Genomic DNA, 13,349 nt, shown 5'->3' with positions numbered 1-13,349 from the left:
AGAACTGGCATAGGGTTCTATACTGAAATATGCTAGCACCAGAGACAGACAGGAAAAAATGACAGCTTTATATACTTGTATTTTCAGTACTAACAAATAAAAATCTGTGGGTTGTATCTAATGCTAGTTGTACTTGGAGTCGACCCATTGAAGTTAATGGACTTGACTAACTAAAGTTCACTAATTTCAATTGGATACAATTCTGTGGCTGCAGTCTTCATATAAGAGAACATTATTCTACTTGAGTAGACCCATTGACATTAACGAAACTAAATTAGTCATTTACACACACACACACCATGTCATTTTCACTATCCAGGAAAAATCTGACACGCTAACAATAGTTTGCGTTTCTAGTTCTAGTGACCACCACGAGTCAAATGCTCTCACTTAAACCAATTGGGCATTAAAGTTGGTTTCCTGTGCTCAATTTCTCTCTCTCCTCCCATCATTAGACAGATGTTATCACTAGTTACCACCTCAACACCATCCAACAGCTACTCACAAGATGCTCCATGAAATAACAAAAATCTGCACAGCAAGTAAAAACAATACAACTGCACACTATCAGTGCTCTTAGAAGTAGAATATCACACTCAGTCCGCTATTAGAACAGGATTATGAGGGAAACGTGCAGACTGTGTGGAAGCAACAAGTGGTGAAAAAGTGATTGAGTGCTTTTTCACCTTAAATCCCAAGCCGGATGGTCTTTTGCTCCTAGTTTTATACGTTGAGGAGCGTTTATCCATATGCACCCATCTTGTTCCTCTGTTTGGCCTTCCTCTTCTCCTTCTCTCAAGCAAATGAAAGATATCAATGATGCTGGGAGGATTCCCAAGCTGAAGGCACATCTCACAACCTGAAGACCATTTGTCCTAAATTGTCCCCAATGTATCATTCAGGATGGATCCATAAATGATTAATAGACAGTCTGATGCATGGGTAATAAACTGCTAAGGAACTGGGGGGGGGGGGTTGCAGGATGTGTGGATCTGCCATTTTCAGTTCCTCATGTTTTTCCCCCAACCCTATATTTAACTCTCCACATTTCTACATCATCGTTTTGTTTTTGACTGCAATAAACATTGACTGATTGATTTTCATGAAAATTCACCAGCATTTTGGTGCAATTTTCTCCTAATATACACATTTCATATGCTATTTTGCCTGAAATACACATTTTTTTGCAAGCCATTTCCCCTAATATAATGCATTCTGTATGTTATTTTCCACTAATATAGACATTACCATGATGCTTTTAGTATATGCATTTTCGTATCCATTACTTGGCTGAAAAACTGCACTGCAAAATTCAGAGCAGTGCAAATTTTGAAGGGTAGCTGTGTCACAGCTGACAAGATTGTTCCAGAGAAAGTGTGAATTACGGTAGGTAGATTCACCTTTAAATGCAAACCGAATCAAATTTCTCCCCTCTCCCAAAGAGTAGGTCAATAAGTCACTTATAATCACAGATTCTACACAGGTCCTGCCAAACTGCTTAGAGTGCACAACCACAAGCTGTCTCCAGATTCAAGAGCGCATCATGGTTTACAACACTTTTGTTAACTCCTCAGTAACCAGGAATGTGACTCGCATTGGCTGTTTTCTCATGGCTCTCCTTTCCCAGAGAGCAGGTTCTGTTAACTAAGGTTTCCGTTGGCCTGTTGAGCGTAATTTCACATCTCCATGTGTTTGATTAAAGAGTATAATCTTAACATTGTTTCGGCAATGCGATGGATGCATTTCAGAATGCCTGAGCCGCTTTGAACTATGGAAAAGGTGGTTGGCAAATACAGTAAGGAGATTAAAGTAAACAAATGTTCCTCTCCTTCAGGATGGATTAAGAAAAATGGTAGGGGAGCAGAACTTGACTGGAGAGATTAGCTGCAGAGGCTTATTGTAACCAGGCAGCAAAGGAAAGGGAGGGGTGAGGGAGGAAAGAAACCTTCCCTTCTAGATGAGAGTTTAACTTGCACCTCAGCTCACATCCAAATGATATCAAGCACCTCTCACCCACTGAGCAGAGACAGGGCATCTGTGGCCCTCTAGATGATTAATATGATGCTCTCTCCAGATGTTGTCAGACTTCCAATTTTCATCAATCGACAAGCCAAGTGGTGATGGGAGTTGTAGTCTAACAACAGCTGGAGTCCAGCAACAGCTTTCTCCAACCCATGTAGAGCATTTAACCATCTTTCCTGACTCCTCTCACCACTATCCTGTGAAGATCATTTCTAAGCTTTTCCTTTGGGGATGGGGGTGGGAATCAGAACCGAAACACACAAGTGTCCTATTTATTTTATTGCCCGCCCGCCCTCTCTCCAAGAACTCAAAATCTCTTCTCCCCCCCCCCCAGTCCTCACAACAACCCTGCAGGGGCAGCTTAGGCAGAGAAAGTGGCCATGATCCACAATCATCCAGCGAGCTTCATGGAATGAAAGCCCTGCTCTCCAGTGTCTAAGCACAACTGCTACACCACGCTGGCTCTCGCCATTGGCAGTGGATCTATGGCAGAAGTGGGACTTCCAGGTGTTTTTAGAACCATACAGAGCTATTCGTTCACTGCCCATACATGGCAATTAGCCAGAACCAACCAGCAATTGACTGCAACCACCCAGCCCATAGGGCATCATACATGTCGTCTCCCATCCAGGCACTGACCAGAGCCAGACCCATTTAGCTTCAGCAAGGTGGTGGCCTCATGTACCATCAGACCATACTCTGGTACCACCCACCCACATGCCAGCATAAGCATCTATGCAGACACAGACCTCAGGTCACAATCATGCGCCTGGGCACAAGTCCAGCACTGGTGGGATTTATCTGCAAGTAAACACGCATAGGAGTCAGCTTGCTAGATTCTCACCTAAAGCGAGCCCTCTCTCCGATCCAAACTCTACCCAAGCCCAAGATTACAGCCTAGCTGGTTTTACTGCGTTAATCCGGAGTGAACTCACACCGCCGGGTTCTTGCCCAGCTGCTGACAATCCTTAACGAGGATTATTAGAGGATCTTCAGTTTCCTCCATCAATCGCAGGGGAAAATACTAAACCGACCAAAGACCCTACTCCAGTTGCACGCTGATTAGCCAGGTTCTTAAGGGAGGGCAACTAATTCGCAGTAAGCGAGCGGAGCAGCCCCCTGCCATCCCCGGGCACCAGATCGAGAGCACAAGTTCGCCTTTCAATCCAGCCGAGCGAAAGCTGCGCCGCCCGCACTCTTCACCTCCTTGGCGCGGGGGATCGCGCAGCACAATCCTATTCACGATCCAACGCATCAACACCCTCAAAAAAGTGCGTCCCCAGCTGCGCTAGACGGAGCTTACTCGCGGGGAAGGATCGCGGCCACTTCGGAAACTCCAGGGAGATGGGGACGCGGGGCAAGCCGGGGCGCGTCCAGGCGGAGGAAGGAAAGCGCCTCCGGAGGCGCACCTGAGGTGCCCAGGGGAGACCCCGGCCGACGGGCTGGGCGAAGGCTCGGGCCCCGTCGCCCCGGGTGGAGAGCCGCGCTCTCCTCGCCCTCCGTCCGATCCCTCCCGCCGGACCATCTCACTCACCCAGCAACGCAGCCAATCCCAGCGCCAGCGGCAGAGGCTCCATCGCGCCCGTTCCCCGAGGAGGCGCCCGACGCGCGGCCAGGAGAAAAGCGAGAGCAGCAGCAGCAGCAGGTGCAGGAGCCGGAGCCCGGGAGCTGGGGCGAGGGGGAGGCGGGGAAACCGGAGGGGGGAGGAGCCACTCGAGCGGGGGCGTGTCCGGCAGGTGGGGGAGGGCAGGGGGCGGCGCCCCGGGGGAAAGGGAGGAGCTCCGTCAGGTGCCAAGCGGGCGGAGCGCACAGGTGGAGGTTAGAGACGCCAGAGGCGCGGAAGGGATCCCGGGTTGCAGCTCTTGTTTGGAGGAAGCCGACTGTGATCACCAGCGACGGCTTCTTGTTCCTTTTTGTTTTGAACCCTTCCTGATCGCAGAGGCGGGGGCTAAGCAGGGGCGTTTAAGTTGCAAGGCATCCGCCAGGCAGGTAGAGAACTGGGGGCGATTTGGGATATCGCTGCAACTGGTGATGCTGGCGGATGGCAGCTTGCCCGCTTGACGCCGTCGCTGCCGGTGGAGCCTTGAAGAATCGGGGGGGGGGGGGGCGAAAGAAAAAAGCCTAACGCGATCCTTCCATTCGGACCCACGAAGAAGTCAGCGAGCTGCGTAGATATCTTCGCCAGAATCCCTGACCACTGGTCCTGCTACCTAGGGATCAGGGGTGCCAACTTAAATAAAACATTGGGGGCGGGGGTAGGTAAGCTCCGCCCCGCATAATCATTCACATGGTGAGACACACGCACGCTATTTGAATAGCAATCAAGTTGGGGGGCGCCCCGCTCAAATATTTTATGGGGAGGCAGAAGACCTCCCTCAGCCCCTTGGCTCCTATGTGCATAACCGATCACAAGATGCAGTGCACACACACACCATTTAAATGGCAATGCCCATAAACAGGGGGGGGGGCTCAAAAAATTAATGGGGGGGCAAAGGGACCTCGATCTCTAGGAGTTGGCTCCTATGCTGGAGATGATAGGAGTTGTAGTCCAAATGCAGCTGTAGAGCAAAGTTTGGGAAGACCTGGATTAAGCACAGACCTTGAAAATGCTGGAATTTGTCAGTTTAGTTGATTACGTATTTATTAATTTGTCTTTTGCTTTTCTTCCAAGGAGCTCAGGCTGCTATAGTTAGTTCTCTCCCTCCTCAGGAGAAGGGTGGTGACTCTGCTTGGCATGCAGAAGGCCGCAGGTTCAATCCCCCATGGTATCTCCACGTATGACTGGGAGAGGCTCCTGTCTGAAACCCTGTGAGCCAGGGCAGGCGTTACCAAGCTAGAAGGATTAAAATTCTAACTCAGCATAAGACTGCTTCCTGGGTCGTTTTACCTTCACAACAATGTGAGGTAGGTTTGGTTTAAAGGTAAAGACCTGGGTAAGGCCATCTAGGCCTAAGTCACCCGAGTTTCACAGGCAAAGGGGGATTTCAACCTGGGTCTCCCTAATCCTGACCTGACCCTCTAACCATTGCATCACCTGGAAACCAAGCCTTATGCAAAACAGTTGAGGAGGTTGGGTGTGTTTAGCCTGAAGAAGAGACTGAGATATATGAGAGGTAAAGGTAAATGGACCCCTGACTGTTAGGTCCAGTCGTGGACGACTCTAGGTTGTGGCGCTCATCTCGCTTTATTGGCCGAGAGAGCCGGCGTACGGCTTCCGGGTCATGTGGCCAGCATGACTAAGCTGCTTCTGGTGAACCAGAGCAGTGCAAGGAAACGCCATTTACCTTCCCGCTGGAGTGGTACCTATTTATGTACTTGCCCTTTTGATGTGCTTTTGAACTGCTAGGTTGGCAGAAGCAGGGACAGAGCAGTGGGAGCTCACCCTGTCATGGGGATTCGAACCACCGACCTTCTGATCGGCAAGCCCTAGGCTCTGTGGTTTAACCCATAGCGTCACCCATGTCCCTATGATATGATATGATAGCCATCTTCAAATATCTAAAGGGCTTTCACGTGGAAGATGGAGCAAGCTGGTTTTCTCCTGCTCCGGAGACTAGGAGTCAAATCAATGGCTTCAAGTTACAAGAAAGGAGATTCCAAACTAAATTATCAGGAAGAACTTTCTGGTGGTAAGAACTGTATGACGGTGGTACAAACGCCTTCGGAAGGTGGTGGGCTCTCCTTCCTTGGACTTCTAAAAGCAGGCGTTGGGTGGCCATCTGTCATGTTTGATCAAGCTGAGTGTCCTGCATTGTAGGGAATTGGACCAAAGGACCCTCAGGGGCCCTTCCAATTCTATGGAGGCAGCTTTTTATGCTGACTTTTGGAAATTAGCATGTGCTTGGTACAAACAGGGCCATGGTATATACATCTTCCATATAACTGCCATCTGCCCTCAAGCTTTCCATTTTCTCTTTCTTCACCAGGATGGGGAACCTGTAGCCCTCCAGATGTTGCTGGACTCCCAGTTTCCACCAGCCCCAGCCATCGTACCTACTGATCAGAGATGATGGTAAGTTGTAGTCCAAAAAATTCTGCAGGGAGCATGTTGGCTATCCCTGCTATACACTCAAGGGTGTGTGTGTCTTATATACATAATAATAATAATAATAATAATTAATAATATATTATTTATACCCCGCCCATCTGGCTGGGCTTCCCCAGCCACTCTGGACGGCTTCCAACAAAATATTAAAATACAGTAATGTATCAAACATTAAAAGCTTCCCTAAACAAGGGGAGGCTGTGGTCTTTAGGTTTACCTCTGAGCCTAGGACTTGCCGATCAGAAGGTCGGTGGTTTGAATCCCCGCGACAGGGTGAGCTCCGGTTGCTCTGCCCCAGCTCCTGCCAACCTAGCAGTTCAAAAGCACACCGGTGCAAATAGATAAATAGGTACCGCTGTGACAGGAAGGTAAACAGTGTTTCTGTGCGCTCTGGCTTCTGTCATGGTGATCCGTTGCACCCGAAGCAGTTTAGTCATGCTGGCCACATGACCCAGAAAGCTGTCTGTGGACAAACACCGGCTCCCTCAGCCTGAAAGCGAGATGAGCGCCACAACCCCATAATCACCTTTGACTGGACTTCACCGTCCAGGGGTCCTTTACTTTTTTACCTTAACACTGCATACACCACATAGTTTCTGCTACATTAATTGTGTTCCTCTTTAACAGAGCTGCAGTGTTTTTGGGACTGACTAACATGGATACCTCTCTGGAAACTGGGAACACTCCACAGCATCCTTCTCCAACCTGGTGCCCTCCAGATGTTTTGGATTACAGCTCCCACCAAACCCAACATCTGGAGGTTGCCCTAGATTACACTCCTGCTAGCTTGCAGGAGGCTGCCCTAGATTACACTCAATAGGTGTAAGCCACCTCAGCTGACACACGTATTGTTTGCAGAGTTGCTTTGCGTAGCTGTGTTCTCAGTCTGGCAACTTTCAGTCTAAAATAAGCAGGAAAGTGTCACTCCCTTATTGGAAGCACAAAAACGCTCACACCCCTGACTGCATGGAGTCAAAATGAGCACTGTGCCGTATGGCTGTATACCGTAGTGCTTCTATTCAAAAGTCGATGGCCCTTGAATATTAAGTACACTGAACCTTCGTTTTCCTTTGCAAAATCCACAGGGATTTTCTTATGCTGTGGATACTCTGGAAAGGAGAAGGTATGAGGAAATCTGGACTGTGGAGAGTGTGGGAAGGAAGTGATTTGGAGGTGATTGCCACATGGACAACAGAATTAATGGGAGCAAAATAAGCTTGCTATCCACAACATGGAAGAGTCCCATTTCATACCGAATCAGACCATTGAACCTTTAACTTCACTGTTTATACTGCCTGGAAGCCGGGTCCAAGAGAGGAGTCTTTTGTAGCCCTACCTGGAAATGCCAGGGATTGAATTTGGGACCTTTACCCCCCTAGACTAACATTTGCTGTGCCCAGTGCTATTTTCCTTGAAAGAGAGGTGCCGGAACTCACCATGAAAGCCTCCTTTGTTCTCTTATAATGGCAGTGGCACCCACCTGAGAGGTGCCGGAACTCAGTTCTGGTGAGTGCCTGCTGAAAAAGGCCTTGACAGTGTCTACTCAGTTGTGGCCCCCTTCCCCTGGCATACTCACATTTAGGATGGGTCATCTCCCTGCCACAGTGGAGGAAGAAGATTTAGCCCCGTCAGTCTTTGCGGATGCATTGAATACTCTGCAACCAGTTCATAAAGAGCTTTTACAAGCAAGCATGTTGGCACGATACAGCTGCTGGTAGGGTAGAATGCCATTATCCCCATTTTCCAGATGAGGAACTGAACCTGCTCACAGTTTACCCAAGGATTGGGTTTACGCCTAGTGATTATGTAGTTGAGCAAGAAAAGGAGCCCAGGTCCAAGTCACTTAATGGCCCTAATCCAGCAGGCATGAAGCAATGCTTAGTTATTAGTCTCAATCCTAAATATGCAGAGGAAAGAGAGATGTGTTTTATAAACACTTACTACTTCTGAGCAGGGCCTTGATTCTTGGTTGCCATAAAAGTCCCTTCCCACCAGTTATTTCTCAACAGGCAGGATGTAAAAGGGGCACCCAAATCACACTACTGGGTCACACTTCGTCCTGGGAAATTGTCCTGGCTTGATCGAGGGAGAAATGCTTCCCTAGTCTGTGTATTTAAAAATGCATAACATGGAAAGTTGTGGAATGTTATGCTTGGCATCGGAAGGAATGTTTACATCTGAAACTTGGACCCTGTTGCTCACATGTCAGTCCTTTGTGGCGCAGAAGCATGTGGCCATCTTTCCCTCCAGGTAACTTTTGCGCTGGACACTCCATGTAGGGACCTCTCCATTCAGATTGTTCAGAGATTCCAAGAAAAAAATAAGTGTTGGTGGCCGAGAGAGATGGGGGCAAATTAGGACTTTTAATGTGGCAAACTCTTTACAAGGCTCACTGATCAGGGGGATGGAGCAAAACCCTTCTAAGGAAAGGTCACAGCATTAAGGCTTTTTGTTGGCAGAAAAGGTAGGAGGCAACCTGATCATAGAGTTATAGACTCAGGGTGGAAGATGGGGACAAAGGTTGAATTAGCTGGCTCTGCCTGGCTCTGGCTCCCCCTACTGTTTGGCTCCTTGCCTTCCAGCTTACCAGCCCCCAATGGGGGCCAGCCATCACTGGTACAATCCCTGGAACATTTTGCCACTTGGGGAAGTGGGGGAGAACACAACAGTGGGGAGCACATAACTCTCCAAGTAGCACATAGGTCATATGTAATCTAATGAAGCACTGTTCGTGGGCCAGCCTTTGAATACACTAAGAGAAAATGAACTGAAGCAAGGATTTGATGCTTTATTGTGTTTTTAATATTCTGTTGGGAGCTTCCCAGAGTGGCTGAGTCAACCCAGTCAGATGGGTGACATATAAATAATAAAATTATTGCTGCTATTATATAGGGAACGGGGAAAGCAATTCTGAGCCTAGTTTCTCTCCATGTGGAAAGTGGCCCAGGAGAGATGGCTGACCACTTAATTTAGCAATTTACCTCTAAGTATAATAGATCTGTATCCCTCTCCCTCTGAAATAATTACTAGCTAGTGAAATGAACCTCCAAATGAACACAAGCAATATCCAGTGAATGCCTAATCAGATTTGGTCGGTGGAGTAACAACTTTAACATGTTCTTAAATCAAATCAGGATTTAAGCAAATCTCTAAATATGAACAGATTAGATTTGCTCAGCCCAGCTGCATGTTAATCTATTTTGTCCTCCTGGAGAAACCTATTGCCTGTCATTTTGAACCATCAATGTCAAGAGTCCCCAGAGCTAAAGAGATGAAAACAGTGATGCTGATAAGATCCCTGACCTCATCTCATCACTTCTAGTTCACTGCACACCACGGGTACCTGGGTAGCCTTGTTATATGGAGCCAGACCACTGGTCTACCTAAGCAGAGTATGGTCTGCATCAGGGTCCCAACCTTGGGTCTCCAGCTGGTTTTGGACTACAACTCCCATCATCCCTAGCAGGACCAGTGGTCAGGGATGATGGGTAATGTATTCCAAGATAAGCTGGAGATGCAAGGTTGGGAAACCCTGGTCTATATGGACTGGTAGTGTTTCCCCCCCTGACCTATTTAGAAATGCCAGGGACTGAATCTGAGAATTTCTGCCTGCCCCTTCTCTTTTCCATCCCTATATGAAACTGGGGGCAAAATCCTTCTCAGATGCCCTTCTCCATTCTGCCAGATATTTTGGACTACAACTCCCATCATCCCTAACCACTGGCCAAGCAGACGGCTGGGGCTGGTGGAAAGTGCAGTTTAAAACATCTGGAGGGCACCAGGTTGGGAAGGGCTGTTGGGGGACATGGCCCACTTCTCCCCACAGCAAGACAGTGTCAGTATAGCAATGATCAGGGACAACATCCTTTTTGCTCAGTGTTTGGAAATGAGAAATGTGGGGTGGTGGGGAGGAAGATTCTTCACTCTTTCCAAATAAACTACAGAGCGCTCGAGCCACTTCAAAAAGATTCCAAAACATAAATCAGGGATGAGCAGCCTGTGATGCTTCAGAAGAGGGGGATTTAGGGCAGCACAAGTGGTCCAGGAGTTCTGGGTGAGCATCCGAAGAGGGCGCTGTCTCAGAGCCTGGTAAGCTCTTGTCAGGCTTTGGGACTAACAGAAATAATAAATAATAATAATTTATTTATACCCTGCCCATCTGGCTGGGTTTGCCCAGCCACTCTGGGCGACTCCCAACAGAATATTAAAAACATCAAACATTAAAAACTTCCCTAAACAGGGCTGCCGTCAGATGTCTTCTAAAAGTCAGATATTTGTTTATTTCCTTGACATGTGATGAGAGGGCTTCCCCCAGGGCGGGCGTCACTACCGAGAAGGCCCTCTGCCTGGTTCCCTGTAACCTCACTTCCTGCAGGGAGGGAGCTGCCAGAAGGCCAAGGCATGAGGGGTCTGGCAGGATCCTAGAGTCCTCTTCCCTCTTTTCCAAAGCTGGACAAGCACTTATCATGCTTTGGGAAGAAGGGAGGGCTCTAGGACCCTGCTAGAGCCTTGCACCTTCTTCCCAAGGAGTGATGTGTTGTTTATCCATCTTAAGCTGGTGCTGCAGAGGGCTGCTGGGAGGGCATCAAATGTTGTCCTTGCACAAAGTGGCATATTACCAAGGTCCACCCTTGCCTTCGGATGTTGAACCACTCCCTCCATTTCCCTGTGCCAACACCGCAAATGGATAGGGACAGTGAGAGGTGTAGTCTACCAACATTTGGAGGGCCACAGGCCCCCTATCCCTGATGCAACTCACTGATCCAAAGACGATCAGATAGTTTTATGGTAGATCAATTGTATAACACTTCTCTTATGAACCGTAATACAGAAACTCAGTTATGCAGTGTAGTGGTTAGTGCAGGGGTCAGCAAACTTACCGCACCTCGGGCCAGTGTCTCCAGCGCCGATTGCGCGGTGGGCCGGAGGGTGGGGGAGCACGTGCCCATATGTGTACGGCGCACGCACTATTTCCAGCGCACTTCTGGGCCAGAAGAGCACTGGAAATAGCTTGTGTGCATGTGCACAGGCCTCCTCCGACCTGGATGTGCACCGGAAATAACGCTTGCGCATGCGCTCAATGCTTGCACATGCACACAAGCTATTTCTGGTGCTCCTCTGACCCAGAAGTAGGCAGCCGTGCAGCACAGCGCCGGTAAGAGCGGGCGGCGGCAGTGGGTGGCTGGGTCGCTGCAGGCCAGATAAACGAGTCCCTCAGGCCTTATCCGGACGCGGGCCTTAGTTTGGGGACCCCTGGGTTAGTGTGTCAGACCATGACCTGGCAGACCAGGATGTAGCTCTCCAGCTGTGTAATGCTGCTCCAGATTTTTTTTGGAGGGGGAGATAAAGGTTCTGGAGTGGGCAAGAAAAGATCATGGACCCTGGTTGGGAAGGTGAGCTCTGGTCTCCCTGGTCCTAGTCCAGCACCTGTTTTATCCTCTGCCCATTACTCAGAGAGTTCCCTCTGGTGGGATCTACAGCAAAATGTTGCAGTACAGAGTATACTTGCTCAGGGTTCCCACCAGCCACATCCTGCTGTCTGGACATTCCATTCCACATCCCTCAAGCTTTCTTCCTCCCTGCCAAACTCTGTATTTTGTTCTCATGAAACATGTTCACTAATCAATGGTCAGATTTGAAGTCCCCCCCCCATGCTTTTCTTTTTCTTTTTGTATTTCAGAAACACTGGGATCCAGTTTACTAAGTGAATGCTTCCCTCTTGTTTTTCAGTGACCCTGTTTTGTCTACAGCACTGTCAGTACTCAGCAGCTGAGTTTGTTCTTAGGAGGAGTGAGGAGAGAGAAGGGTAAAGTTCTGCAGACTGAACCATCCCTGTATAACAAAGAAGTTTCATTTTAAAACTACATGACACATAAACCCTCTGCCCCAATTTCTCTCTCCAAGGTACTAACGATAAGCTGCTAGAGGCTTGAGCAAATCGATTTTCTCTTTTCCATTTCCCCTTCTGTTTTCATTTTCAACTTTCTCCCACATATTTGTGTCACAAATATTTGATTCACGCACAGTCTCTCCAACTTCTGGTTTCTTTGTAGCAAGGCTTCCCAAACTTGTCTGGTGGTGGGCAAATTTGGAAATGGGAAAGAAGTGTTTTTTGCAGACATGAGGTGGACCAAATGACTCTCGGGACCGCTTCCAGTTCTTCAATTCTAAAGTTTACATTATCAGCCTCCTTTAAGCCAAGAAGCTGTTGGTCAGGTGGTTTTGGGAATTTAAACAAATCTTTTTGTTATTTTAATTTACAAACAACTGCATCTCCCTAGAGCATGTATTATTAAATTATTATTAAATTTTATTTATACCCCGCCCTCCCCAGCCAAGACCGGGCTCAGGGCGGCTAACATAATAAAAACAATGGATTGAAATACAACTTAAAAACAAGATTAAAATACAACATTAAAATGCAGCCTCATTTCAGTAGGAACTCAAATCAAAAACTTTTGGGGGGATGAAAACGTCAAGTCTTCACCAAGGCCAACTATCCAGACTGGTCCTACGTGGGCCAGAAAAAAAGCCAGGAAGTCCCCAAATAGGAGTTCCATCACAGAAGAAGGAAAAAGGAAGAGGGAAAGCGGATCGATTTGATTCCAGGCCAAAGGCCAGGCGGAACAACTCTGTCTTACAGGCCCTGCGGAAAGAAATCAGATCCTGCAGGGCCCTGGTCTCATGAGACAGAGCGTTCCACCAGCCCGGAGCCAGTGTTGAAAAGGCCCTGGCTCTGGTTGAGGCTAATCTGATTTCCTTAGGGCCCGGGACCTCTAGGGTGTTGCTATATATGGACCTTAAGGTCCTCCGTGGGGCATACCGGGAGAGGCGGTCTGTAGGTACGAGGGTCCTAGGCCGCGAAGGGCTTTAGAGGTCAAAACCAGCACCTTAAATCTGACCCTGTAGGAACAGATGTACCTAAATTTCTGCTGGCCCTTGTCTTACTTCCCAACTGTTAAGTTCACTTGGTGGAGCATGAGACTCTATCTCAGGGTGTTGGGTTCCAGCTCCACTTTGGGGGAAGATTCATGCATTGCAAGGGGTTGAAGTATATGGCCCTTGCGGTCCCTTCTAAGTCTACAATTCTATGATCCTAAGTTAATTCAGCTGCTTGAATGCCTATTCGTGGACTGATAATACCGTATTGGCCTGAATATAAGCCTCACTTTTTTTTTCCAAATTCTGACTGTGAAAAGTTAAAGTGCAGCTTAAATTTGCGACCGTACGAAAATTGGCTTTTACGATTATCGCTGCTGAAACAGACATACGGTAAAATGGA

At 48.1% G+C, this 13,349-nt stretch overlaps 1 protein-coding gene and 1 long non-coding RNA gene across 2 annotated transcripts in view; one reads left to right on the top strand and one right to left on the bottom strand.

Annotated features, from left to right (window-relative positions):
• The window catches only part of ESAM (endothelial cell adhesion molecule), a 93,268-nt gene extending 89,569 nt beyond the window's left edge, over positions 1-3,699 (bottom strand). The window contains exon 1 of the mRNA XM_081891155.1: positions 3,557-3,699. Coding sequence (XP_081747281.1) covers positions 3,557-3,599 — 43 coding nt within the window. The 5' untranslated portion in view covers positions 3,600-3,699. The remainder of the gene's footprint in view (positions 1-3,556) is intronic.
• A 69-nt stretch (positions 3,700-3,768) lies between these two features.
• LOC309358290 lies at positions 3,769-12,275 on the top strand. Its single transcript, XR_014163416.1, has 3 exons — positions 3,769-4,011; positions 7,153-8,317; positions 11,798-12,275. It is a non-coding gene; the product is annotated as an uncharacterized lncRNA (long non-coding RNA).
• Positions 12,276-13,349: the final 1,074 nt, after the last annotated feature.

Source organism: Podarcis melisellensis, assembly GCF_964234715.1.
Source record: "Podarcis melisellensis genome assembly, chromosome: 15".
NCBI lineage: Eukaryota > Metazoa > Chordata > Lepidosauria > Squamata > Lacertidae > Podarcis > Podarcis melisellensis.
This window is presented reverse-complemented; position numbering and strand designations above follow the sequence as displayed.